General features: G+C 38.6%; 2 protein-coding genes and 2 pseudogenes across 5 annotated transcripts in view; 3 read left to right on the forward strand and 1 right to left on the reverse strand.

Annotated features, from left to right (window-relative positions):
• PRRG1 (proline rich and Gla domain 1) overlaps positions 1–5722 on the forward strand; it is a 280802-nt gene extending 275080 nt beyond the window's left edge. For all 4 annotated transcript variants that reach the window (XM_049107730.1, XM_025439692.2, XM_025439699.3 and 1 more), the window contains exon 4: positions 1410–5722. In XM_049107730.1, coding sequence (XP_048963687.1) covers positions 1410–1895 — 486 coding nt within the window. In that variant the 3' untranslated portion in view covers positions 1896–5722. The remainder of the gene's footprint in view (positions 1–1409) is intronic.
• The window catches only part of LOC112655464 (ferritin heavy chain), a 97917-nt gene that overhangs the window by 27477 nt on the left and 43999 nt on the right, over positions 1–26441 (forward strand). The window lies entirely within an intron of this gene.
• LOC125754700 (PRELI domain-containing protein 1, mitochondrial-like) lies at positions 8267–16306 on the forward strand (annotated as a pseudogene).
• Positions 21065–22685, reverse strand: LOC118353667 (elongation factor 1-alpha 1-like; annotated as a pseudogene).

Below are 26441 nucleotides of genomic sequence, written 5' to 3' on the forward strand. Positions count from 1 at the left end.
CTGAAAAAATTTAGAGACTATTTCCCATGAGTATCCTCTATGGAAAATTCTTCAAAAAGGACCATTCAACTGCAAAATAAGTCAGAACAGCAACTTCAAAATCAGGGAAGATGAAGAGAACAAATAGTATTGAGCAATGGTTCATGCAATGTATGTATAATTAAGTCTGAATGGATAATGATATAGTGACTAGGAATTGCTAATGTTGTAAATGCTAAATATTCTTTCTTGAAAAAAAAAAGCCAGTGTGACTAATTAAATATGACTATAAAACAACCACCTTTAGTGCCCAGAGTCTTTAACCATATTCATAGATTTATGTTAATGCCATGCTATCATGGGATATCTGGCATTACAATCCCTAGTCCAACTCCCTCTATTTGCCCATTTGGATAATGACCTGGTTCCCTTCCTTGATGCCAGATATTTACTGTCAGTGACGTGTAGTGCCTGCAAATAAATAGGATTGTGAGAAAAGCACTTACTGTTTAGGTTTAAACATTGAAAAAAGAATCAGTAGCATTGGGATTGGAGGTGGTCTTTGTGCCAAGGTATGAGATAGATTAATCAGTGAATTTGAGGCAGTGACTTACATTATACAAAAATTATAATAACTATTATTTGAGTGTTTATATGCTAAGGACTTAGACATGTTATATATGTTATTTCATATAATGCTCAGGCAGCCAATAAAGACAGATCAGTATTATCCTGTATTTCAGGTGAGGAAGCTAAAACTCAAGAGTAACTTGTCCAGGTCCCATAACTAGTAATTGGGTCAGGTAACCTTTTTATGTTTTCGGTATTTCCCCCCATACAAATATTAAAAGACTTGAACTACTGGGTCTTATATCTTCTGGGATTCTATGTTTGGTAATAACCTAACACAATTTCTTTACTAGCCTGAGCTTCCTAATAGGGACATAGTGTAATTATGACATTCAGTGAACATCTGTGTACTAAACTTTGGGGGTGGAGTGTTTGACTACCGAAAGTCTACAACAGACTAAAATAGCACATAACCAGTGATAATGATGGGGATCAGGGATAAGAAACTTCATAGTTGGATGTGGAAAATGATATTTGACATTTTTAAGGGAATATTATTTGGTTTAATTGGGAAACAGGAAATTGCTCATGCTTTGTTTTTCCACAGTGTCATAGGTGAAAATATAAATAACTCCCAAGTCTTGAAAGACTCCTGGAGTCCCACTGACCATTTTAGGGAGGATCCAGAGTAAATACCATAACATGATTTATTTGTAATTTCTTGTCATGGAAAATATAAGTAGTAAGTCATTTGAACCAACAAATCTGGTTTGAGGTTTTGGTTCATTATGTTAATAGTGCTCATTTGGTATTTCCTATCCTTCGATCATACTGATTTTTAATTTGTCTTTTATTTTCAGAAGGAGTTTTGGACCACCTACACAAAAGCACAACAAGGAGAGAGTAACAGAGGAAGTGACTGGTTTCAGTTTTACCTTACCTTTCCATTAATCTTTGGCCTTTTCATTATCCTTCTTGTCATTTTTCTAATTTGGAGATGCTTCCTCAGAAACAAAACTCGCAGACAGACAGTAACTGAAGGCCACATTCCTTTCCCACAGCATCTTAATATTATCACTCCACCTCCCCCACCAGACGAAGTGTTTGATAGCAGTGGATTGTCACCAGGCTTTCTGGAATATGTAGTTGGGCGCTCAGATTCCGTCTCCACTCGCCTATCCAACTGTGATCCCCCACCTACCTATGAGGAAGCCACTGGCCAGGCGAACCTCCAGAGGAGTGAAACAGAACCTCATTTAGACCCACCCCCAGAGTATGAGGACATCATCAATTCCAACTCAGCCAGTGCCATTGCTATGGTGCCTGTGGTCACCACTATCAAATGAAATTGCAACCTTTTTACTATAATCATTTTTAAAATACTAATGAAAGAACTTTCTAGCACTTTACCACTACATAAATGTGCATTGACTTATTTTATTGGACTCTGACAGCATACCACTTCACATTTTCTGATTTGATTTTCATTAATTTTATTTCCTACTATAAAATCATTATCCATGCTCATTTTCTCTAATATATGAAGAGGGAAAAACTTATTAGTGGAGGTCTTCATGTGATGAGATATATGTATGTGTATAGATATGTATTTATATATGCATACATATGTGTGTGTACATCAGCCCAGTATATGTGCAAGTGTCTTAAAAAGCCATTAACTTCTGTTTAAATCACCTATAAAGAAAACATTACTCACCAAAATTGGGAGTAGGGGAGACACCAACAATTTGTATAATAGATAGCCAGCCACATGCTGTTGAATTTTGAAAGTAAGATGAACTTAGTATGTTTTCTAATTCCTACTGGCTTTTGTTAACATCGTTTTTCTTCAACTACCTTAGGAAAAAATGCATGTAGTCAATCTTGATTTTAGGAACATCTCAGAGAAATGGAAGGCACAATAAAAACTTGCTTATAGTGTATAGCAAAAATATCATTGGTCATCAGTGGCATTTGGCTAGTATTGGAGGAAGGATTTTGCTGTTTACTGCTTTCCCTGCCCCCCAATTAAATAGTGTTTGCTTAGTGCCTTTGAATGTCTGATGCTATTTGTATTAACATCTTGGTATAGAGGATTTTCTGGCAACAGAATAGTTTCTAAAGTAGTTGTATGTATTAATGACAGGGAATAGATACAGATTTCTCCTTTGCTCATTTGTGACAATAATTGTTTTCTTTTTTGTTGTTTTATCGCCTTTTACTCTGTTGTCTACTCCCTCTCCTACCACCACAGAATCTGTAAGAACCTAAGAATTTAGTTAAAATTCTTGAAATTTTCTTAGTTTTTGTATAGACTGAAGTCTTTGCCTCAAGATGATTAGGAGGCAATTTTCCATTAAATTAAGAACTGTGATTTTATATTGCTCTCCAGTTGGTGGAGGAAAACTGCAAAGTCTGTGTTGTGCCAGGTGCACAATAAATCTGTTATAGTTTCACATAGATCTCATTATTGTTGCTATTTCATTTTATATTTTCGTCAATTTTTTTTTAAGTGCAGGATTTTTACTTTTCCCTTGGAGTAGAGGAACAGGCTATGAATGAACTGCCAACATAAACTGGCTCAGAAAAAAAAAGTCATTTCATATAAAGTTCCATTATGTATGTACTGATGGAAAATTCATTATACTGGTCAAGGAAATATCTATGCCACTCCCAAGCCTCCTTAGTGTTGGATAAAATGGTTAATGGAGGCAGAAGGAATGTAGATTCCGGAAGTGTCAGCCATATCCTGCTGCCTCCATCTCCATCACCACAGACCCTTCCCCTAATCCTGCCCCGGAACCCAAAGAAGTGCTGGGGAAAACCCTGAACTAGAAGTCAGGTGACCTGAATTCTAATCCTGTTCTATAAAAAAGGTACTTGCCATGGTACCCCGAGAAAGCCTGGATCTGCACCTCCAATTCCTTAACTCTGAAACAGATAATGTAATTTGTCCTGCTCTTCTCCAGGGACTTTAAAAGTATCTAATAAGATGGTGTGTATGAAAGTAATTTGTAAGATGTGAAGAGCTATCTAAGTGTGAGGTCATAGTATTGTTCTCATTGTGCTTAAGGGAGAATTTTCTCCCTCTTCCCCTAAAATGTATCAGAGCTTTCTTTCACATAGTGAGAAACAGAGTAGGCTGCTCCATTAATGGCTAACCTGCTCCTGATCTGAGTATCTGGGCTATTAAACTCCTGTCACTCTCTGGTCTATACCACTGCTGTGCCAATTTTTTTTTTTTTAAAGATTGCTATGCCAATTTAAGAGATGACAGCCAGTTTAGTATAAACAGGATTAAGCAGATGTTGGAAAGGGAACAAAGATGTATGTGTTTAGTTAATAGATTTTGTAGCTTTCATGAACTAAAATTAGTAAATCTTGACCTTGGTCTGAGTAGAAATGACAATATTATTTTGAATTTGGCTGTGAACATGCATTGACTTTTGGCTACTAGTTACAGCTAAAAGTGGGAATGTTTGATCCAGTGACTTGTGTGTGTATATATGGCTATTTTGGTTTATTTTTAAAGGAAAATTAAGGTTCCTTTTGTGTGGACCTTTTTTTTTTTTTTTTTTTTTTTTTGGTCATTAATATTAGGCGTTAGATTTAAAAAACCAGCAGTTTTTAAAGAGTGGCTGGCCCATGAACTCTTGGGAGTCCTTGAGAGCCTTTCAGGGCATCTGTGAGATCAAAACTATTTTCATAATAATACAAAGGCATTAGTTTAAGTTGTCTTTTCACTCTGTGTCTCAAAAAGTAGTTGAAAATGTAAAATGATGCCATTTCCCACAAATCTTTTTTCCGTTTTTGGAAATACAGCTATTAAAAAATATTTATGTTAACATGTAATAAAATTTTTTCAGTTTTCTTTTTATAAAGATTTTATTTTTATTTATTCATGAGAGACACACAGAGAGAGAGGCAGACACACAGGCAGAGGGAGAAGCAGGCTCCATGCAGGGAGCCCAATGTGGGACTCGATTCCAGGACTCCAGGATCACACCCTGGGCTGAAGGCAGCGCTAAACCGCTGAGCCACCCAGGCGTCCCTCAGTTATATTTTCTAATATGGCAAATACTGATGGATATAAACTACATAAACAAAAGCTCTTTGACATCCAGGTCTCGAATTTAAAAGAGTATAAAAGGGTCTGGAGACTACATGTTTTAGAATTACAGGATTAGAAAAAGGAGCGAGCAGGATATTCTATTACTATGTATATATTCTTGCAACTTTATATTTTAAAGTCTTGATATTGGATTTAATGCTGCCTCTTAAGGATACCTGAATTATAGTGTAAAATAGATGTTGGTTCTTGAAGCAAAAGCCAAATGCTTAATCTAACCAATGGCTACAGCTTTTGGCCTGTTGGTCAAAGAAAACGGACCATTCTGTAGTGATAACACTAGCCACAGATCTCATGGCAGCATTTATGGGATAATGACAGGATAAACAAAATACCACTCTCTTCAAGAAACATTCTCTTAGGTTTGTTTTCTTTGATTTTCATATAGGTTTTACATTTTTCAAAAACCCTTTTGCTACCCCATCTGGTTTTATAAACTAAGTTTCTTAACATTTGGCATAAATAAAGGGGCTTGTCTGGAGTAATACGTATTTTTTATGCTTTTGCATTTCTTACATGATTAATATTGCATTCACCTTTGGTCATTTTAACAAAGGTTTGTTTTTGCAGATATATGTAGTACCTTTCTTAAGCAGTAACTAAATTGAATCAACCAGATGATTTAAATGAGAGAATGGGCTTAATGGTCTTCCAGTGGAATGATTTCCAGACTTCCACATGCAGTGGTTGTGTCTGGAATCCTAGAACTGGTACTTTCTGCCTTACTGCTTGGAATATCACAGTGAATTATATCCATTTAAAGTGAATTAAAGGATTCCTTTTTTTTAATTTACCAGTACAAATACAAATACTGTATTTGATTGTTAATGATGACTTCAAGATTGATAATCTGATACAATAACTGTTGAAGTAGTTTTAACTTGGTTCTGTGTAAATAGCATGTATTTTATTATAATTCACATTTTTAAACACTTGGTTTACATTAAATTATGGTATTTAACTATTTTTATGTTTATACTAGGTAAGGTTTTTCTTATGTTTCTGTGTTTTTGGTATGCTAAATAAAGCTATTTTTAAACCCAAGAGATTTTTTTCTGCCATGTATTAATTATATTATGGTTGGGTAACAAACATGCTTTCTTTGTAAGCGTTTGTTAATTATGGTTTTTTTAACAAGGAAAAATTGTTCCTTTTTTTCTTATGAATTTAAGAAATTTTGCTCAGTAAAAAAAAATTATCTGGTGAAAACTTCAGGGTGTTCTCAGTATAAGAAAGAATTTATTTACTAAACTTTTGAATGATGCTGGCATGATACAAAATGGGAACACTTATTTGGTAGCATCCTCTCTGCTATATTGTCGTTTGTCAAGTGTTGGGTGTAGTATTGTCTGCAGATACCAAGGAGTTGGTTTTTTCCCCCTCCTTAACAGCTTGCATTTGACATTTTAGAAGATGAAAGCATAAGATGGAAACATTTATGACCACAGGGCATCTTGCTAAGCACAGTTACCAAGAAGACTAAAAAGTGATGTGACATGTCATTGACCAAGCAAATGTAAATATGACTTGATCTTTATGGCATAAAAATTAAAATTATAATCTATCCTTAACTTTGTTCCTTGACTATAGGTCTGAGTATCCATTTTGTTAGCATAAATCCCAGAGAATTGTCTAAAACATCATAAAAGGGTAATTTTTAGAACTATATAGCAATTTCTTTTTTTTTAAGTTTTTATTTATTTATTCATGAGAGACACAGACAGGCAGAGACACAGGCAGAGGGAGAAGCAGGCTCCATACAGGGAGCCCCGTGTGGGACTTGATCCCGGGACTCCAGGATCATGCCCTGGGCTGAAGGCAGGTGCTAAACCGCTGAGCCACCCAGGGATCCCCCATATAGCAATTTCTAAAAATTCTATAACTTCTAGATTAATACATCCATAAAACCCAACACCTAGATCAAGATATTTCTAGTACCATGGAACACTCCCTCATATAACTCTCCCTAAAGATAGCACTATTCCTCACATCGATCATAAGACATCAAGTTTTTAAATTGCATATTTGGCTGTAACCATAAGCCAAAAGACTTAAGAATTTAAAAAAGGAAAAGAGTTATTTCAGAAAACTTCAAGGTAGACATTCTCAAGCTGCTCTTCCATCTCTTGGCTCTCCTTGAACCTACTCCTTCTAAGCCTTTTCTACATACATGAAGCTCTTTGAGGGCAAGAATTATGTTTAATCCTTTTAATTGCCTTCCCCCAAATACATCAAATACCTAAAAGTGAGGGCTTTTTTAAGCCTATGCATTGACCAAAATATCAGTAGTTTACTGTATTAATGCTTATGTTTCTGCTGTAATTCTTATCACCTATCATTTCCTTAAACTTCGTATAATATTTTGTTCTCAGGGATTTATTTTTTTTAGACTTCAAAATCCACTATAATCTGGTCCCACAGGCTTAGCTAACCTTATTTCCTTACATAGCTCAGGTAATAGATATTTATAAGGTACCTACTTTGTGTGAAACTAAGGTGATAAGAAAATAATGGTGCCTATAGACGTCATCCCTGGGGATTTTGCAATCAGGTTAAGACCGGGATAAGTTTATAAGCTAATTTAGTGTAACCCTAATTCCATTCCACCTCACAGATTCTTTTTGCCTAAAGTCCCATAGGTATTTATAATCAGGCATATTTATCATGCAGTCCTATATATCAGTCTATTTGTGGGAAGCTTGGAACCTCACCATCTGTGACCTTTCTTGTCAATCCCCCTTGCTTCAACATAGTCCAAGTCCGAAAACACTAGAACCTCATGAACATAGGCACTGGAATAGAACATCTATTGATGTCCAACTTCATAGCTCCTTTTCTTTACACACACACACACACACACACACACACACACACACTCTACAGAATCTCCTCCACTGACAGGCTGCTTAGGGTTCAAAAAGCTCTTTTTATTCCAGTTGTTCCTAATTCATAAGTCTATGGCACTGGCCACTAATATACACTATAAAAATGAAGTTTGAAGAAAGAGCCATGGGATGTTAATAGTTCTGATTCTTTGTTTATATCATTTCCACATCATCTTCTTGCTATATTTTCAATACTCAGTCCCTTTGCATTTGTGGTTAATGATGAAACCGTTTTAATATGTTAAAAAATCATACCTAAAAATAAGCATATAGTTATGTCAATGAACACAGTATGGAGTAGGGAATTCCAAAAGCATGTTCTTCCACAAAAGCAGTAAATAAACTGGCAAAAACTATCGCCATCAACCTCGTCAGAACTCTAGAAATCAATTACCATTTACAGCAACCAGGAAAGAGAAAAAAAAGCCTTTAACAGCCTGGCCGTATCCCCTGCTTCCCTTCTCAGTGGCATCTTGGAAGACAATAGCCCACATTCTATGTATAGGATCCTAGTACAAGAAGGAGGAAAATGGAGCTTTTTATCAGAGAACTGAGGTTGATTGTTTAGTCCTGGATTTTGGCTTCCTGAAGTACCAGCTCTAAGACTTGCCTCTATTTTGTCTTACCCAAAACTCTCCCAAATTGGAGTCAACTACCGGGCGGGGGGGGGGGGGGGGGGGGGGGGGTTCAAAAACACTTAAAGTAAATGCATTAGCTGCTACCACCTGGACAAGGGGTAACATTTGGGATAAACAAACGAAAAGCTTGGGAAGAAAGGCTGGGGAATAAAGACAATAAGGACTACTTTCATATAGGGATCTAGATGACTAAACACACATAAACAGATCAGTGAATGCTCTAAAAAAAAATCTGAGAGGCTCTAAACCCTCAACTTTGACCTTCAGATTCTCTATAAGCAGAAAGTAAAGGTTATGTTAGAGTTGTATATTGCCTGGCTGAAAGTTGAAGGTTTTCCCCAATACACACAGCCCATCTACTAAATATAGGATACTTTGGGGGAGAGGAGACACCAGGTGTTTAACAGACTTTCTCAAGTCACTAGCTGACCACTACAGTAACACAAACAAGATGACAGTGGTCATATGTGACAACACAGACTTTACAAAATGAGTTAAAAACATCACTAAACCAACTAGAACAGGCAGAGAAACAAACCCAGAAGACAGGAAAATCCAATTTCCAGAGTTACCATTCTGTAATAGTAATTCATAGCCCCACGCACTGCTAAGGATAGTACCCAGCCCTGAACATCTAGGAAACCTGACCAGAGAACCTACGAAACCACAGAGCCTAGCCTATAGCCTTGCTTAGGAAGGAAATCAAGGCAGTAATCCAATCTCAGCTAGCGGCATCCCCAACCCACAGGCCAACCTCAGAGCTTGGGCACTGGCCTCACCCAAAAACAGATCCTGACAGCAAGCCTCACCTACCCAAGGATGTTACTAGCAGATATGTCCAGAAACCCAAACTAAGCTAACTAGTGAATTGTCTGTCAAAGTGAACCTAAGTCTGGAAGAGGAGAATACTTACTCACACATACAGACACCAACGTCAGGAATCAAGGATCATAAAAGTAAGATAAATAGGGCACCATCAAAGGGAACTTATAAAGCCCCAATAAATAACTAAAGAAATGGAGATCTATGATCTATCAAAGAATTGAGAATAATGCTTTTAAAGTTTAGTGAAAAATATACACAGCCAACTCAGTGAAATGAGGAAAAGAGAACATGAAAAGAGAAGCCCAAAGAAATAGGAACTATCAAAAACAAAATAAAAACAAATTCTACATCTAAAAAATACAATGAGTGAAACTAATAATCCAATAAAGACCTTCAAAACCAAACTCAACCAAGAAGAAAAACAATGACCTAGAAGTCAAGACATTTGAAATCATCAACTCATTAGAACAAAAATAAAGAATGAAGAAAGTCTATGGAACCTATGGAACACAATCACAAGAAACAGTATCTGCATTATGGGAATTCAAGAAGTAGAAGAGAAAGGAAGAGACAAGATATTTAAAGCAATAGTGGCTACAAACTTCCCAAACCTGGAGAGAGAAATAGACATACAGATCCATGAGGCCCAAAATACCCCCAAGTAGATTCAATATGAATAGGGCCACATGACGACAGATTATAATTGTCAAAAGTTGAAGACAAAGAATTTCGAAAGTGGCAAAGGAGACAAGTTACATACAAGGGACTCCTCCATAAGACTACAGGTGGATTTTTCAACAGAAACATCTTAGGTCAGAAAAAATGGGAGAATATATTCAAAACATGTGAAAGAAAAAAAAAAATTTTCAACTAAGTTATCTATACCCAAAGTTGTCCTTCAGAAATGAAGGAGAGATAAAGATTTTTCCAAATAAAAGCTGAGAGAGTTAGTTCATTAACATTAGACCTGCCTCACAAGAAATGTTAAAGAAAATCTTTTGCGTCAAAATAAAAGGATGATGATAAAGTCATAAAAACATAAGTAGGCAGCTTAAAACTTAATGCTTATGATAAATATACAACCAATGGTACACTATGTAATATGGTAATCATGATACATAATTCACTTAAAACTCTAGTATAGGTCCAAAATGGTGACATAAGGAGACCCTGAACTCACCTCCACAGAACACACCAAAGTCCACCTAATAATAGAATAATTCCTCCTGAAGAAAAAATGAGGGCTGACTGAACAGCTTCTGAACAACCAAAGAAAGAATGGCAAGAGAACAGCAAAAGAGATGGACCAGATGGACATATAACATATAAAGAACATTCCTGGAACATTGTTCACAACAGATCACATATTAGGCCAAAAACAAGCCTCAGCAAATTTAGGAATACTGAAATCACACCATACACCTTTCCTGATCACAACGGTATAAAACTAGAAATAAATCACAAGAAAAAGAAAACTGGAAAAACTCTCAAACACATGGAGGTGAATATGATACTAAACAACCAGTTTAGTACAACTAAAACAATCAATTTTTGTTGTTTTAGTACAACAACAAAACAATCAAATAAAAAATGAAAAATACATAGAGACAGTTGAAAATTAAAACACAATAGTCCAAAATTTTTGGAACACAGCAAGAGCAGTTATAAGAATGAAGTATGTAGCAATACAGCCCTACCTCAAAAAATAAGAAAAGCTGAAACAATCTAACCTTATACCTAAAGGAACTAGAAAAACAAGAACAAACCAAGCCCAAGGTAAATAGAAGAAAAAAATAATAAAGATGACAGAGAAACAAAGAAGGAAAGAGAAAAGAAAGAAAAGAAAAGAAAAGAAAAGAAAAGAAAAGAAAAGAAAAGAAAAGAAAAGAAAAGAAAAGAAAAGATCCAAGAAACCAAAAGCTGGTTCTTTGAAAAGACACACAAAGTTGGCACCCCTGGCCAGACTCATTAGGAAAAAAAGAAAAAGGACCCAAATCAAAAAAATCAGAAATGAGAGCAATAACAACTGACACCACAGAAATTGATAACAGAATACTACAAAAAATTATATGCCAACAAATTGTACACCTAGTGGTGCCTGGGTGGCTCAGTCAATTGAATGCCTGACTCTCGATTTCAGCTCAGGTCATGATCTCCAGGTCCTGGGATTGAGCCCTGTGGGCTCTGCACACAGCAGGGAGATTGCTTGAGGATTCTCACTCTCCCTCTCCCCCTCTCCACACTCACACTCTTGCTCTCTCTCTCAAAAAAGCCAAACCAAAACAAAACACCAACCCTGGACAACCTAGAAGAAATAGATACATTCCTAGAAACAGAGTCTTCCAAAATTGAACCAGGAACAAATAGAAAATCTCAACAAACTGATTACAAGTATCAAAATTGAATTGGTAATCAAAAACTACTGAAAAATAAAAGCCCAGGACCAGATGGATTCCCAGGTGAATTGTAAAAGACATTTATAGAAGAGTTAATACAAATTCTATTCAAACTATTACAGAATGTAGAAGAGGAACAAAAACTTCCAAATTCATTCTATGATGCAAGCATTACCCTGATACCAAAACTAGACAAAGACATAAAAAAAAAAAAAAAAGGAAGAAAACTACGGGCCAATATCTCCAATGAACATAGATTTAAAAATCTTCAACAAGATAGTAGCAAACCACATACAACAATACATTTAAAAGACCTACTGCCACAATCAGGTGGGGTTTATTCTAGGGATGCAAGGATGGTTCCACATTGACCCATCAATGTCATACACCACATCAACAAAATGAAGAATAAAAATCATATGATCATCTCAATAGATGCAGAAAAAGTATTTGACAAAGTACAACATCTATTCATTATGAAAATTTTAAACAAAGTGAGTTTAGAGGAAATATACCTCAACATAATAAAAACCATATAAGAAAAACCCATAGCTAGCATAATACTCAATGATAAAAAACAGATAATTTTCTTTCCAAGATCAGGAACAAGACAAAATGTCCACTCTTACCACTTTTACTTAACATAGTTAAGTTCTAGGGATCCCTGGGTGGCGCAGCGGTTTGGCGCCTGCCTTTGGCCCAGGGCGCGATCCTGGAGACCCGGGATCGAATCCCACGTCGGGCTCCCGGTGCATGGAGCCTGCTTCCCCCTCTGCCTATGTCTCTGCCTCTCTCTCTCTGTGTGTGACTATCATAAATAAATAAAAATTAAAAAAAAAAAAAAACATAGTTAAGTTCTAGCCACAGCAATCGGACAAGAAAACTAAGAGCCGTATTGGCAAATAAATAACAAACAAACAAATAAATAGAAGTTAAACTGTCACTATTTGCAGACAACATGATTCTATACCTAGAAATCCAAAAAAACCCACCAAAAACCTAGAAGTAATAAATTCAGTAAAGTGGGCAGCCCGGGTGGCTCAGCGGTTGAGTGACTGCCTTTGACCCAGGGCCTGATCCTGGAGACCCGGGATCGAGTCCCACGTCAGGCTCTCTGCATGGGGCCTGTTCCTCCCTCTGCCTGTGTCTCTGCCTCTCTCTGCCTCTCTCTGTCTCTGTGTCTCTCATGAATAAATAAATAAAATCTTTAAAAAAATAAATAAATAAATAAATAAATTCAGTAAAGTCACAGGATATAAAATTAATACCCACAATCAGTAGCTTTTCTATACACTAATAACAGTGAAATTTAAAAATATAACACAATTTACAGATGCATAAAAAATATCTAGGAACAAACTTAACCAAAGAAGTTAAAGGCCTCATTCAAAAAACTACAAAATGCTGAAGAAAGAAATTGAAAATGACTCAAACAAATGGAAACATAGCTCATGCTCATGGATTGGAAGAATTTATATTCTTAACATCTTCATATTAAAAAAATGTTCAGGCCCGGGCGCCAGAAGTGGTTGGTACTGCTCGGCTGCACTGGAAGTTGTGCGCGCCCGACAGCTCCGCGGGCGCGGTGTGGTGGTTACTGAGCTGTGAGTCTGGCGGGTGTGCGCCGAGTCCTGACTCGGCCTCTGCGTGCCACCCCCCCCCCCCCCCCGCCTCTCTCCAGACTTCGCACCCCTGACGCTGCGCGGGTGCTGAGCCCGCCTGGCCGGGACGATGGTGAAGTATTTCCTGGGCCAGAGCATGCTCTGGAGTTCCTGGGACCAAGTGTTCACTACCTTCTGGCAGTGATACCCAAATCCCTATAGCAAACGTGTCTTGACGGAAGACATTGTGCACCGGGAGGTGAACCCTGACCAGAAACTCCTGTCCCGGCGTCTCCTGACCAAGACCATCAGGATGCCTCGCTGGGCTGCGTGACTATTTCCTGCCAATGTTGCTCACTCAGGGTACATCCTGGAGGATTCTACTGTGGACCACAGAACCAGACCATGACCACCTTCACCTGGAACATCAACTGATGGCTGATGGTGGTGGAGGAACGATGTGTTTACTGTGTGAATTCTGCTAACAGTGGCTGGACCGAAATCTGCCAGGAAGCCTGGGTCTCCTCTAGGTTATTTGGTGTCTCCAGAGCTGTCCAGAAATTTGGTCTTGCCTGGTTCAAAAGCAACGTGACCAAGACAATGAAGGGCTTTGAACATATCTTGGCCAAGCTGCAAGGTGAGGCCCCTTCCAAAACCTTTGTTGAGACAGCCAAGGAAGCCAAGGAGAAGGCAAAGGAGATGGCACTGGCAGCTACAGAGAAGGCCAAGGACCTTGCCAGCAAGGCCACCACCAAGCAGCAACACCAACAGCAGCAACAGCAGCACTTTGTATAGCTAGCCCGGGCCCTGGTGTGGTAGGACACCTGACCACCCAGCCCAATGCTCTCTGCCTTTTTCCCCTTGTACTTTATTATTAAAAGTCAACTTCCAGCCCTTTCTACTGTCTGAGTGGTGGGTTGGGAGCGGGTGTCCTGTTTGGCCTTCATGGTGTAGCAGGCACACTGTCCCCCTGAGCCGGGCCGGCCTGTTCCCACGTCAAGCAGCCAAGAGCAGGCATAGAGTGGTGGCCTCCTCAGGGTCACAGACTACATGCAGGTGTGGGGATGACAAATGCTAAACTATAAGCTCCGTGAGGGCAGGGCCCTTGGTCATGTTCTCTGCTATGTCCCAAGTACCTGGAACATTATCTAGCACATAACAGGCACTCAGTATTTTTTGGATTAAAAAAAAAATGTTCATATTATCCAAAGCAATCTAAAGATTCAGTATAATCACTATCAAATGCAACAGCATTTTTCACAAAACTAGAATACTACTAAAATTTGTATAAATCCACAAAAGACCCTTAAAAACCAATGTAATACTGAGAAAGAACAACAAAGCTGGAGGTATTACAATCCCAGATTCGATAATTCAAGTTCTATTACAAAGCTGTACTAAGCACAGCAATATGGTATTGGCACAAAAGTAGACACATAGAGGGACACCTGGGTGGCTCAGCGGTTTAGTGCCTGCCTTCAACCCAGGTGTGATCCTCAAGTCCAAGGATCGAGTCCCACGTCGGGCTCCCTGCATGGAGCCTGCTTCTGCCTCTGCCTATGTCTCTGCCTCTTTTTCTGTGTGTCTCTCATGAATAAATAAACAAAATCTTTTTTAAAAAAAAGTAGACACATAGATCAATGGAACAGTAATAGAGACCACAGTAAAGAAAAAAAAAAAAAAACATGGTTATCTGATCAATTAATCTATGTCAAAGAAGGCAAAATTACACAAAAGGAAAAAAACAGTCTTTTCAATAAACAGTGCAGGGAAACTGGACAGATTCATGTAAAAGAATGAAACTGGACCACTTTCAAACACCATACACAAAAATAAACTCAAAATGGATTAAAGAAAAAAAAAGAGAAAAAAAATGGATTAAAGACCTAAATGTGAAATCTGAAACCATAAAAATCCTTGAACAGTAAGTTGTCTGACAGCAGCCTTAGCAAGATCTTTATGGATATGTCTCCTACAGCAAGGGAAACAAATGCAAAAATAAAATATTAAGACTATATCCAAAAAAGCTTCTGCATAGGAAAGGAAACCAAATTAACAAAGCAAAAAGGCAACCTAATGTACTAAATGGAAGAAGATATTTACTAAAACTATATCTGATAAGGGGTCAATATCCAAAATATGTTAAGAATTTGTACAATTCAACACCAAGAAAACAAGCAATCCAATTAAAAAATGAACAGAACACCTGAATAGACACTTTTCCAAAGACAACATAGAAATGACCAATAGGCACATGAAAAGATGCCCAACATCACTAATTAGGGAAGTGCGAATAAAAATCACAATGAAGTATCATGTTACTCCAGTTACAATGGCTAAATCAGAGATGCCTGAGTGGCTCAGTGGTTGAGCGTCTGCCTTCAGCTCTGGGTGTGATCCCAGAGTCCTGGGATCGAGTCCCGCATCAGGCACCCTGCAGAGAGCCTGCTACTCCCTCTGCCTGTGTCTCTGGCTATCTCTGTGTGTCTCTCATGAATAAATAAATAAAATCTTTTTTAAAAATGGCTAAAATCAAAATGACAAGTGTTGACTACGATGCAGGTAAGGGAATCCTCGTGCACTGTTAGTGGGAATGTAAATTGGTGAAGCCACTGAGGAAAACAGTATAGAAATTCCTCAAAAATTTTAAAAACTACCATGTGATCCAATAAATCCACTATTGGTTATTTGCCACCCAAGAAACTAAAACAGTAATTCAAAAGAAATATATGCACTCCTGTGCTTATTGCAGCTATATAATAGGAAAGTTATGGAAGCAACCTAAGCACCCACCAATAGATGAGTCGTTAAGGAAAATGTGATATATATACAATAGATTATGTAATCATAAAAAGGATGAGATCATGTCATTTGCGATAACATGGATGGGCCTAGAAGGTATTATCCTAAGTGAAATGTCAGACTGAGAAAGATAAATGCCATATAATTCTACTCATAAGTGGAACAAAAAAATAAATGAGTAAACAAACAAAAAGCAGAATCAGACCTATAATTACAGAAAACAAACTGACAGTGTCCAGGGGAAGGAGTGGAGTTTAGGCAAAATGGGTGAAGGGGAGAGGAAGATACATGCTTCCAGTTATGAAATGAACAAGTCATGGGAATAAAAGCACAGCATAAGGAATATAGTAAATGATATTTTAAGAGTGATACAATGGGACAGACAGCGACATTTGTGGTGAACATAATGTATATACTTGTCAAATTACTATGGTGTATACCTGAAATTAACATTGTGTCATCTATACAATAAATAAATGTTATAGTGCCTATTTTTGTGAGGTTTTATTTATTTATTTAGAGTGTCCAAGTAAGCAGAGGGAAGGACAGAAAAAGGGAGCAGGGAGAGAGAGAGAATTTCAAGTAGGCTCCATGCTTAGGACAGAGCCTGACACAGGGCTCCGTCTCATGACCTGAGATCATGACCTGAGCTGAAATCAAGAGTCAGATGCTTAACTGACTAAGCCTCCCAGAGACCCCTGTAGTGCCTATTCTTTTTTGTCCCCCCCTCATTAAACGTTTGTTTTAGTGGGTCTCAAAATTCTGTGACATATTTTTGGTCGTTTCCATTAAAAAAGTACTGATTTTAAAAACTAGTAACATGGAGGAGGGGGCAAGACGGCAGAAGAGTAGGGTCCCCAAGTCACCTGTCCCCACCAACTTACCTAGATAACTTTCAAATCATCCTGAAAACCTACGAATTCGGCCCGAGATTTAAAGAGAGAACAGCCGGAATGCTACAGTGAGAAGAGTTCGAGCTTCTATCAAGGTAGGAAGATGGAAAAAAAAAACAAAGAAATAAAAAGCATCCAAGGAGGAGGGGCCCCGCGAGGAATGGGCTAAGGCTGCGGGCAAGTGCCCCCAGGACAGGAAAGCCCCGACCCGGAGAAGCAGGAGCTGCACCAATCTTCCCAGACGGCAAGGCGGAAAGGTGCTCGCAGGGGATTGGAGCCGGATCCCAGGAGGGGCGGGGATGGCCTCAGGCTCTCAGGGGCACTAACAGAGCACCCGGGCCCCGGAGAGAGCCCGCCACAACCCCCGGCCGAGCTCCCTAAAGGGCTGCAGCACGCACCGCTGGACCCGGGAGCAGCTAGGAGGGGCTCGGGCAGAGGCTCCGTGAGGAGGGGGCTGTGCGGCCGGGGAGTGCGATTCCAGAGTCACAGGCCCGGAGCCCAGGGTGCTGGGGGACACAGCCCAGGACCCGGCGCTCTCCCCGGGACAGGCAGAAGCCAGGAGGGCACAGGGCAGCCAAGACGCCTCTGCCACTGGGCAGCCCCAAGCTGTGCAGATTGGCGGCCCCGCCCCTGGAGCATCCAGGCCCCTGAGGACTGGGAGCTGCAGGAGTTACTGCTGGAGCTGACTCGAGGGCTGGAGAGCTGGCCGCCGCCACTGTTGTTATTCCTGGGGGCCTCACAGGATAAACAACCCCCACTGAACTTCACAGTGGCCTCACCGGATAAACAGGAAAAACAACTCCCACTGAGCCATGCACCAGGCAGAGGGCTAAGCAGCTTCCCCAAGTGCTGACAACTGAGAATCAGCACAGCAGGCCCCTCCCCCAGAAGACCAGCTAGACGGACAGGGGAAAAGCAAGTGATTGACCAAGCAGCACTGGAAAGTTCCAGGGGAAGTCGAGGGATTTACAGTATATAGAATCAGAGGATACTCCCAATTGTTTTTTATTTTCTGTTTGCTTCCCCCCCCCCCCTTTTTTTCTCTTCTTTTTTCTTGTCTTTTTTCTCTTCTCTCTTTTTCTCCTTTTCCCAGTACAACTTGTTTTTGGCCACTCACTGAGCAAAATGACTAGAAGGAAAAACTCACCTCAAAAGAAAGAATCAGAAACAGTCCTCTCCCACAGAATTAGAGAATTTGGATTACAATTCGATGTCAGAAAGCCAATTCAGAAGCACAATTATAAAGCTACTGGTGGCTCTAGAAAAAAGCATAAAGGATTCAAGAGACTTCATGACTGCAGAATTTAGATCTAATCAGGCAGAAATTAAAAATCAATTAAATGAGATGCAATCCAAACTGGAGGTCCTAACGACAAGAGTACACAAGGTAGAAGAAAGAGTGAGTGACATAGAAGACAAGTTGATGGCAAGGAGGGAAGTTGAGGAAGAAAGAGAAAAACAATTAAAAGATCATGAGGATAGGTTAAGGGAAATAAATGACAGCCTCAGAAGGAAAAATCTACGTTTAATTGAGGTTTCTGAGGGCACCGAGAGGAGCAGAAAGCATATTTGAACAAATCATAGCTGAAAACTTCCCTAACTTGGGGAAGGAAACAGGCATTCAGATCCAGGAGAAAGAGAGATCCCCCACTAAAATAAATAAAAACCGTTCAACACCTCGACATTTAATAGTGAAACTTGCAAATTCCAAAGATAAAGAGAAGATCCTTAAAGCAGCAAGAGACAAGAAATCTCTAACTTTTACGGGGAGAAATAGTAGATTAACAGCAGACCTCTCCACAAAGACCTGGCAGGCCAGAAAGGGCTGGCAGGATATATTCAGGGTCCTAAATGAGAAGAGCCTGCAGCCAAGAATACTTTATCCAGCAAGGCTCTCATTCAGAATAGAAGGAGAGATAAAGAACTTCCAAGATAGGCAGAAACTGAAAGAATATGTGACCACCAAGCCAGCTCTGCAAGAAATACTAAGGAGGACTCTGTAATAGAAAGAGGAAGTCCAAGGGAACAATCCAGAAAAAACAGGGACTGAATAGGTATCATGATGACACTAAATTCATATCTTTCAATAGTAACTCTGAACATGAATGGGCTTAATGATCCCATCAAAAGATGCAGGGTTTCAGACTGGACAAAAAGCAGACCCATCTATTTGCTGTTTACAAGAGACTCATTTTAGACATAAGGACACCTACAGCCTGAAAATAAAAGGTTGGAGAACCATTTACCATTCAAATGATCCTCAAAAGAAAGCAGGGGTAGCCATCCTCATATCAGATAAAGTTTATCCCAAAGACTGTAGTAAGAGATGAAGAGGGACACTATATCATACTTAAAGGATCTATCCAACAAGAGGACCTAACAATCATCAATATTTATGCCCCGAATGTGGGAGCGGCCAAGTATATCATTCAATTAATAACCAAAGTTAAGATATACTTAGATAATTATACACTTATACTTGGTGACTTGAATGTAGCGCTTTCTATAATCAACATATCTTCTAAGCACACCATCATAAAAGAAACAAGAGTTTTAAATGATACACTGGACCAGATGGAATTCACAGATATTTACAAAACTTTACATCCAAACACAACTGAATACACATTCTTCTCAAGTGCACATGCAACTTTCTCCAGAATAGACCACATACTGGGTCACAAATCAGGTCTTAACTGATACCAAAAGATTGGGATCGTCCCCTACATATTTTCAGACCATAATGCTTTGAAATTAGAACTAAATCACAAGAAGTTTGGAAGGATTTCAAACACATGGAGGTTAAGGACCATCCTGCTAAAAGATGAAAGGGTCAAACCAGGAAATTGGAGAAGAATTTTAAAAATTCATGTAAACTAATGAGAATGAAGATACAACCGTTCAAAATCTTTGGGATGCAGCAAAAGCAGTCTGGAGGGGGAAATACATCACAGTACAAGCATTCCCTCAAAAAACTGGAAAGAACTCAAATACAAAAGCTAACCTTTCACCTAAAGGAGCTGGAGAAAAAATAAAAAGTAGATCTTACACCCAGCAGAAGAGAGTTAATAAAGATTTGAGCAGAACTCAATGAAATAGAGACTAGAAGAACTGTGGAACAGATTAACAAAACCAGGAGTTGGTTCCTTGAAAGATTTAATAAGATAGATAAACCATTAGCCAGCCTTATTAAAAACAAAAGAGAAAAGACTCAAATTAATAAAATCATGAATGAGAAAGGAGAGATCACCACCAACGCCAAGGAAATACAAACGATTTTAAAAACATATTATGAGCAGCTATACACCAATAAATTAGGCAATCTAGAAGAAATGGACGCATTTCTGGAAAACCACAAACTACCAAAACTGGAACAGGAAGAAATAGAAAACCTGGACAGGCCGATAACCAGGGAGGTAATTGAAGCAGTCCTCAAAAACCTCCCAAAACACAAAAGTCCAGGGCCACATGGCTTCCCTGGGGAATTCTATCAAACGTTTAAAGAAGAAACCATATATATTCTACTAAAGCTGTTCGGAAAGATAGAAAGAGATGGAATACTTCCAAACTTGTTCTATGAGGCCAGCATCACCTTAATTCCAAAACCAGACAAAGACCCCACCAAAAAGGAGAATTATAGACCAATATCCCTGATGAACAGGATATGAGTGGGAAGTATAAGAGAGGGAGACAGAACATGAGAGACTCCTAACTCTGGGAAATGAACAAGGGATGGTGGAAAGGGAGGTGGGCAGGGGGTGGGGGTGACTGGGTGATGGGCACTGAGGGGGGCACTTGATGGGATGAGCACTGGGTGTTATGCTATATGTTGGCAAATTGAACTCCAATAAAGAGAAATTTAAAAATAAATAAATTTAAAAAATAAAATAAAAAAACAAAACCCAAAAACATAGGAAAGAAAACAAAATTACTAGGATTCATACAAATAGTCTAAGTAATATTAGCTTCTACAATTTGAAAATATGATTTAACAGTGCATGTTATGCTGTTTTGTTAACATCCAAATATTTGAAACCAGGAAGCCTTTGTATAGAGCTTCATATGGTTATGAATCAAAAAAAGATAGTTCTTCAGGAGAAGTCCATCTTTCAGAAAAGTAACACATTTTTTTAAAAGAACACATTTTTAACAAAAGCCTAATGAAACAGGAAAATGAATTGAAATGGACAGATCAATGATAATGTAGATATAAATATAGATGTTGATTGACCTTCCTTAAAATTAATGTAAGTTTTATTGGAGTTTGATTTGCCAACATATAGTATGCAAAGTGCATCCTGTAGAAAGTCACCTGTGTAGCTTAAATTATAGCGTTAAAAAAAAACTAATAACTTAAAACTGCCACACACACACACACACAAAAAAACAAATGGTCCACAAAACATTCTCCTTTCCTTCTGAAGGTTTTACGATGCATTGTTATCATTAACCAGTCTTTTACTATTAAACTTAAATGGCCAATTGACACAAACAGTTCTGAGACTGTTCTTCCACCACTGATTAAGACTGGGGCGGCAGGTATGGGGGATAATATTCAGTTAGCCTTCTGAGCTTTCTGGGGAGACTTGGTGACTTTGCCAGCTCCAGCTGCCTTCTTGTCCACTGCTTTGATGACACTCACAGCAACCGTCTGTCTCATGCCATGTACAGCAAAACCACCCAGAGGAGGATAGTCAGAGAAGCTCTCAACACACATAGGTTTGCCAGGAATCATATCAACAATGGCAGCATCCCCAGATTTCAAGAACTTGGGACCATCTTCCAGCTTTCTTCCAGAATGACGATCTCTCTTCTCCTTCAGCTCAGCAAACTTGCAAGCAATGTGAGCTGTGTGACAATCCAGCACAGGTGCATATCCAGCACTGATTTGGCCTGGATGGTTCAGGATAATCACCTGAGCCGCGAAGCCAGCTGCTTCCATTGGTGGGTCATTTTTGCTGTCACCAGCCACGTTGCCACGACGAACATCTTTGACAGATACTTCTTGACATTGAAGCCAACATTGTTCCCAGGAAGAGCCTCACTCAACAGACTTTACTTCAGTTGTAACATTGACTGGAGCAAAGGTGACCACCATGCCAGGCTTGAGAACACCAGTCTCCACTCGACCCACTGGGCAGTACCAATACCACCAATTTTGTAGATGTCCTGGAGAGGCATATGCAAGGGCATATCAGTTGGATGAGTTGGTGGCAGAATGCAAGCCAGAGCTTCAAGCAGTGTGGTCCCGCTGGCTTTCCCATCTTTACGGGTGACTTTCCATCCCTTGAACCAAGGCATGTTAGCACTTGGCTCCAGCATGTTGTCACCATTCTAACCAGAAATTGGCCCAAATGCTACTGTGTCGGGGTTGTAGCCAATTTTCTTAATGTAGGTGCTGACTTCCTTAACGATTCCCTCGAATCTCTTCTGGCTGTAGGGTGGTTCAGTGGAATCCATTTTGTTAACACCAACAATTAGTTGTTTTACACCCAGTGTGTAAGCCAGAAGGGCATGCTCATGGGTCTGCCCATTCTTGGAGATACCTGCTTCAAATTCACCAACACCAGCAGCAACAATCAGGACAGTCAGCCTGAGATGTGCCTGTAATCATGTTTTTGATAAAGTCTCTGTGTCCTGCGGCATCAGTGATGGTCACATAATACTTGCTGGTCTCGAATTTCCACAGGGAGGTATCAATGATGATCCCACGTTCACGTTCAGCTTTCAGTTTATCCAAGACCCAGGCATACCTGAAGGAGCCTTTTCCCATCTCAGCAGCCTCCTTCTCAAATTTTCCAATAGTTCTTTTGTCGATCCCACCACATTTGTAGATCAGATGGCCAGTAGTGGTAGACTTGCCCGAATCTACATGTCCAATGACGACGATGTTGATGTGAGTCTTTTCCTTTCCCATTTTGGTTTAGGTTTAGCGGTGGTTTTCACGACAGCTGTGTTCTGGCGGCAAACCCATTGTGAAAAAGCTGTAGTGCCTATTCTTAAGGAGCTTATAAGCCCTGCCCCAAACAATTTGAATAGTTTTATGAAGGTATTAAAACTATTTGTAATCTAAAAAATCAACAACAACAAAAACCTCTAGCTTGAGAGTTATAAACCAAATATAAAAGTAACCATAACTACCATAATCTGTTATTAGTTACCTAATATAAAATTAAGCAAACTATAATATCAATAACGTAAAATGTGAGGGAAAACAAATAAAAATGTAAATAAGAATTCAAGTGAAGTTACCAGAATTCAAGTGAAGTTACCAGTTATAATGTTAAGATGCTTTGTTTAAGCCTCATGATAAACACATAGTACACAGAAGAGCATTATTTTTTTAAGTTAAAACATACTGATACTGGGCAGCCTGGGTAGCTCAGCGGTTTAGCGCTACCTTTCCCAGGGAATGAACCTGGAGACCCGGGATCGAGTCCCACATCAGGCTCCGGGCATGGAGCCTGCTTCTCCCTCTGCCTGTGTCGATGCCGCGCTCTCTCTCATTAATAAATAAATACATCTTTAAAAAAAAAAAACACATACTGATACCTAAAGAAATCAAACATGAGCAAAAAGGCAACAGGGTAAGAAACAAGGAACAGTGATGCCTGGATGGCTCAGTGGTTGAGCGTCTGCGTTTGGCTCAGCACATGATCCTGAGATCCAGGATCGAGTCCCACATCAGGCTCCTTGTGGGGAGCCTGCTTCTCCCTCTTCCTGTGTGTGTCTGCCTCTCTCTGTGTCTCTCATGAATAAATAAATAAATCTTTAAAAAAAAGGAATAATTGATCTACAAAAGACAAAACAATTAACAAAATAATAAGTCCTTACAATAAAAATTTAAAAAACAGTTTACATTTCCATATTATCTAGCCATAAAAAAGAATGAAATCTTGCCATTTGCAATGACATGGATAGAACTAGAGAGTATTTCACTAACTGAAGAAAGTCACAGAAAGACACATACCATATGACTTCATTCATATGCAAAATTTTAGAAACAAACAGATGAACACAGGGGAAATTAAAAAGAAATGCAAACCAAAAACACAGACTCTTAACTATAGACAACAATCTGAGGATTGCTAGAGGGGAGGGGAACAAGAAGATGGGTTAAATGCATAATGAGTAGTAAGGAAGGCACTTGTATGAGCACTGGGTGTTGTATCTAAGTGCTGAATCACTATATTCTACACCTGAAACTAATATTACACTGTATGTAAACTAACTAGAATTTAAAAAACTTTAAAAAGGAAAAAAATGGCAAAATGCTTTAAATTTACAATCAAAAGAGAATGGCTGAATTGATTAAAAATAAAATCAACAATATGCTGCCTATAAGTGCTACATTAGCTTTAAAGACACATAGAGAGTGAAGGGATTAAAAAAAAAAAAAAAACTTTCCATGAATTAGTAACACCAAAAAAGCAGGTATAGCTACTTTTATCAGACAAAGTAGACATTAAATGAAGATGGAAAAAAGACACAACGTCATTATATAATGATAAAGAGGTCAACCCATCAGGAAGACAAAAGGGTTGTAAATATTTGTGCACCTAACACTGGAGCACCTAAATATATAAAAGAAAAATTAACAGAGCTAAAAGAAGATATAAATACCAATAGAATAGGTTGGGGACTTTAATACTCTTTCTCAACAATGGGTAGACTATGCAATCAATAAGGAAATAACTAATTTGAACACTACAGAACAAATGGACCTAACAGAAATATATATACACCATTCTATCTGAAAACAGGAGAGTACACCTTCTTCCAAATTCCACATAAAACATTTTCTAGGATAGGTTATATGATAGGCCACAAAACAAGTATTAGAAAATTGAGTAAGTTGAAATGATACCAAGTATCTTATCTGATCACAATTATATGAAAGAAAAATCAATAACATGAAGAAAACTGGAAAACGCATGAATACATAGAAATTAACAATATTCTGGATGACCAATGGATCAAAGAATAAGAGGGGAAACAAAAAAGTATCTTGAGACTAATAAAAATGGAAACACAACATATCAAAACTGATTGCTGTGAACTTCCCTTTTTAAAACTGCTCTCAGTGCAACCAATAAATGGCTACCTCAAGGAACAAGAAAATTCTCAAACAACTTGACACCTCAAGGAATTAGAAAAAGAACAAAGCATAAGATTAGTAGAGGGAAGGAAATAAAGATCAGGGTAGAAATAAACAGAATAAAAAGGCAATAGAGAAGGACAATGAAACTAAGAACTGGTTCTCTGAATAAACAAAATTGACAAACCCTGGGATACACTCACTAAGAAAAAAAGAGAGAGGGCTCAAATAAAATCAGAAATGAAAGAGGCGGCAATACAACTGATAACTCAGAAATGCAAAGGAAAAGAGATTATAAAAATTTACACACCAACAAATTGGACAACCTAGAAAAGGTGGATAAGTTCAACAAAATATACTTTTCAAGACTGCATCATGAAGAAATAGAAAATATGAATAGTAAGGAGATTGAATTAGTGATAAAAGAAAGAAATCTCCAAATTAAAAAAAAAAAAAAAATCCTGGACCAGATTGGTTCACTGGTGAATTCTACCAAACATTTAAAGAAGGGTTAATACCTTTCCTTCCAAAACCCAGAAGATGACAGGACACTTAAAATTTATGTCACAAGGTTAGCATTACCTTGATACTAAAACCAGACAAAGACATGACAAAAAAAGAAAATTACATGCCGATATCTCTGACGGACATAGATGCAAAAATCCTCACCAAAATATAAGCAAACTGAGTTCAACAAAACACTAAAAGGATCATTTACATTGATCAAGTGTTATTTATTCCAGGGATGCAGAATGGCTCAACATCCACAAATCAATGTGATATGCCATATTAACAAAACAAAGAATTTAAAAAAAAAAGAATAAAAGTCATATGACTGTCACACTAGATGCAGAAAAGCATCTGAGAATATTTAACAACCATTTATGGAAAAAAAACACCTCTCAACACACATGAGTATAGAGGGCATGTATTTGACAAGCCCATACCTAACAACACACCCAGTGGTGAAAAGTGGGAAGTTTTTCCTCTAAGATTAGGAATAAGACAAGGAGGCCCACTCTCACCACTTTTATTCAACGTACTATTCAATGTCCAAACTACAGCAATCAAGAAAAAAAGAAAAAGTCATCCAAATTGGAAGGAAGAACTCAAGCTTGCATTATTTTCAGATGACATGATACTATATATAGAAATTCTAACTACTCCACCAAAATATTACTGGAATAAATTACTGAAGGTACAGAATACAAAATTAACATACAAAAATCTGTCGTGTTTCTACACACTGAGCCAGGCCAGGGGCGTGCTCACCCAGCTCTAAGCGGAGCTGCGTGTGCCCTTATCAAAACCGTCTAGAAGCCTGTGACCCGGGGGCTCCCCAGCTCCCCGACACCCCCACCCCTATCTAGCCTGACACACACTTTCAGGGGCCCACGTTTTTACACTCACATCCACTTTGGCCTTTTTTTTTTTTTTTTTTTTTTTTGGTGCCTCCTGGTGGGGTTTTAGTGCGCCTCTCGGGGACCCCTGGGGAAGAGGAGGGTGGAGGAGGGGAAGCAAAAAAAAAAAAAAAAAAAAGGCAGCAGACAGATAAATTAATAAAAAATCCCTTTCACAATTGCATCAAAAAAGAATACTTACAAATAAATATAATCAAGGAGGTA

Source organism: Canis lupus, chromosome X (genome assembly GCF_003254725.2).
Source record: "Canis lupus dingo isolate Sandy chromosome X, ASM325472v2, whole genome shotgun sequence".
Classification (NCBI taxonomy): Eukaryota; Metazoa; Chordata; class Mammalia; order Carnivora; family Canidae; genus Canis; species Canis lupus.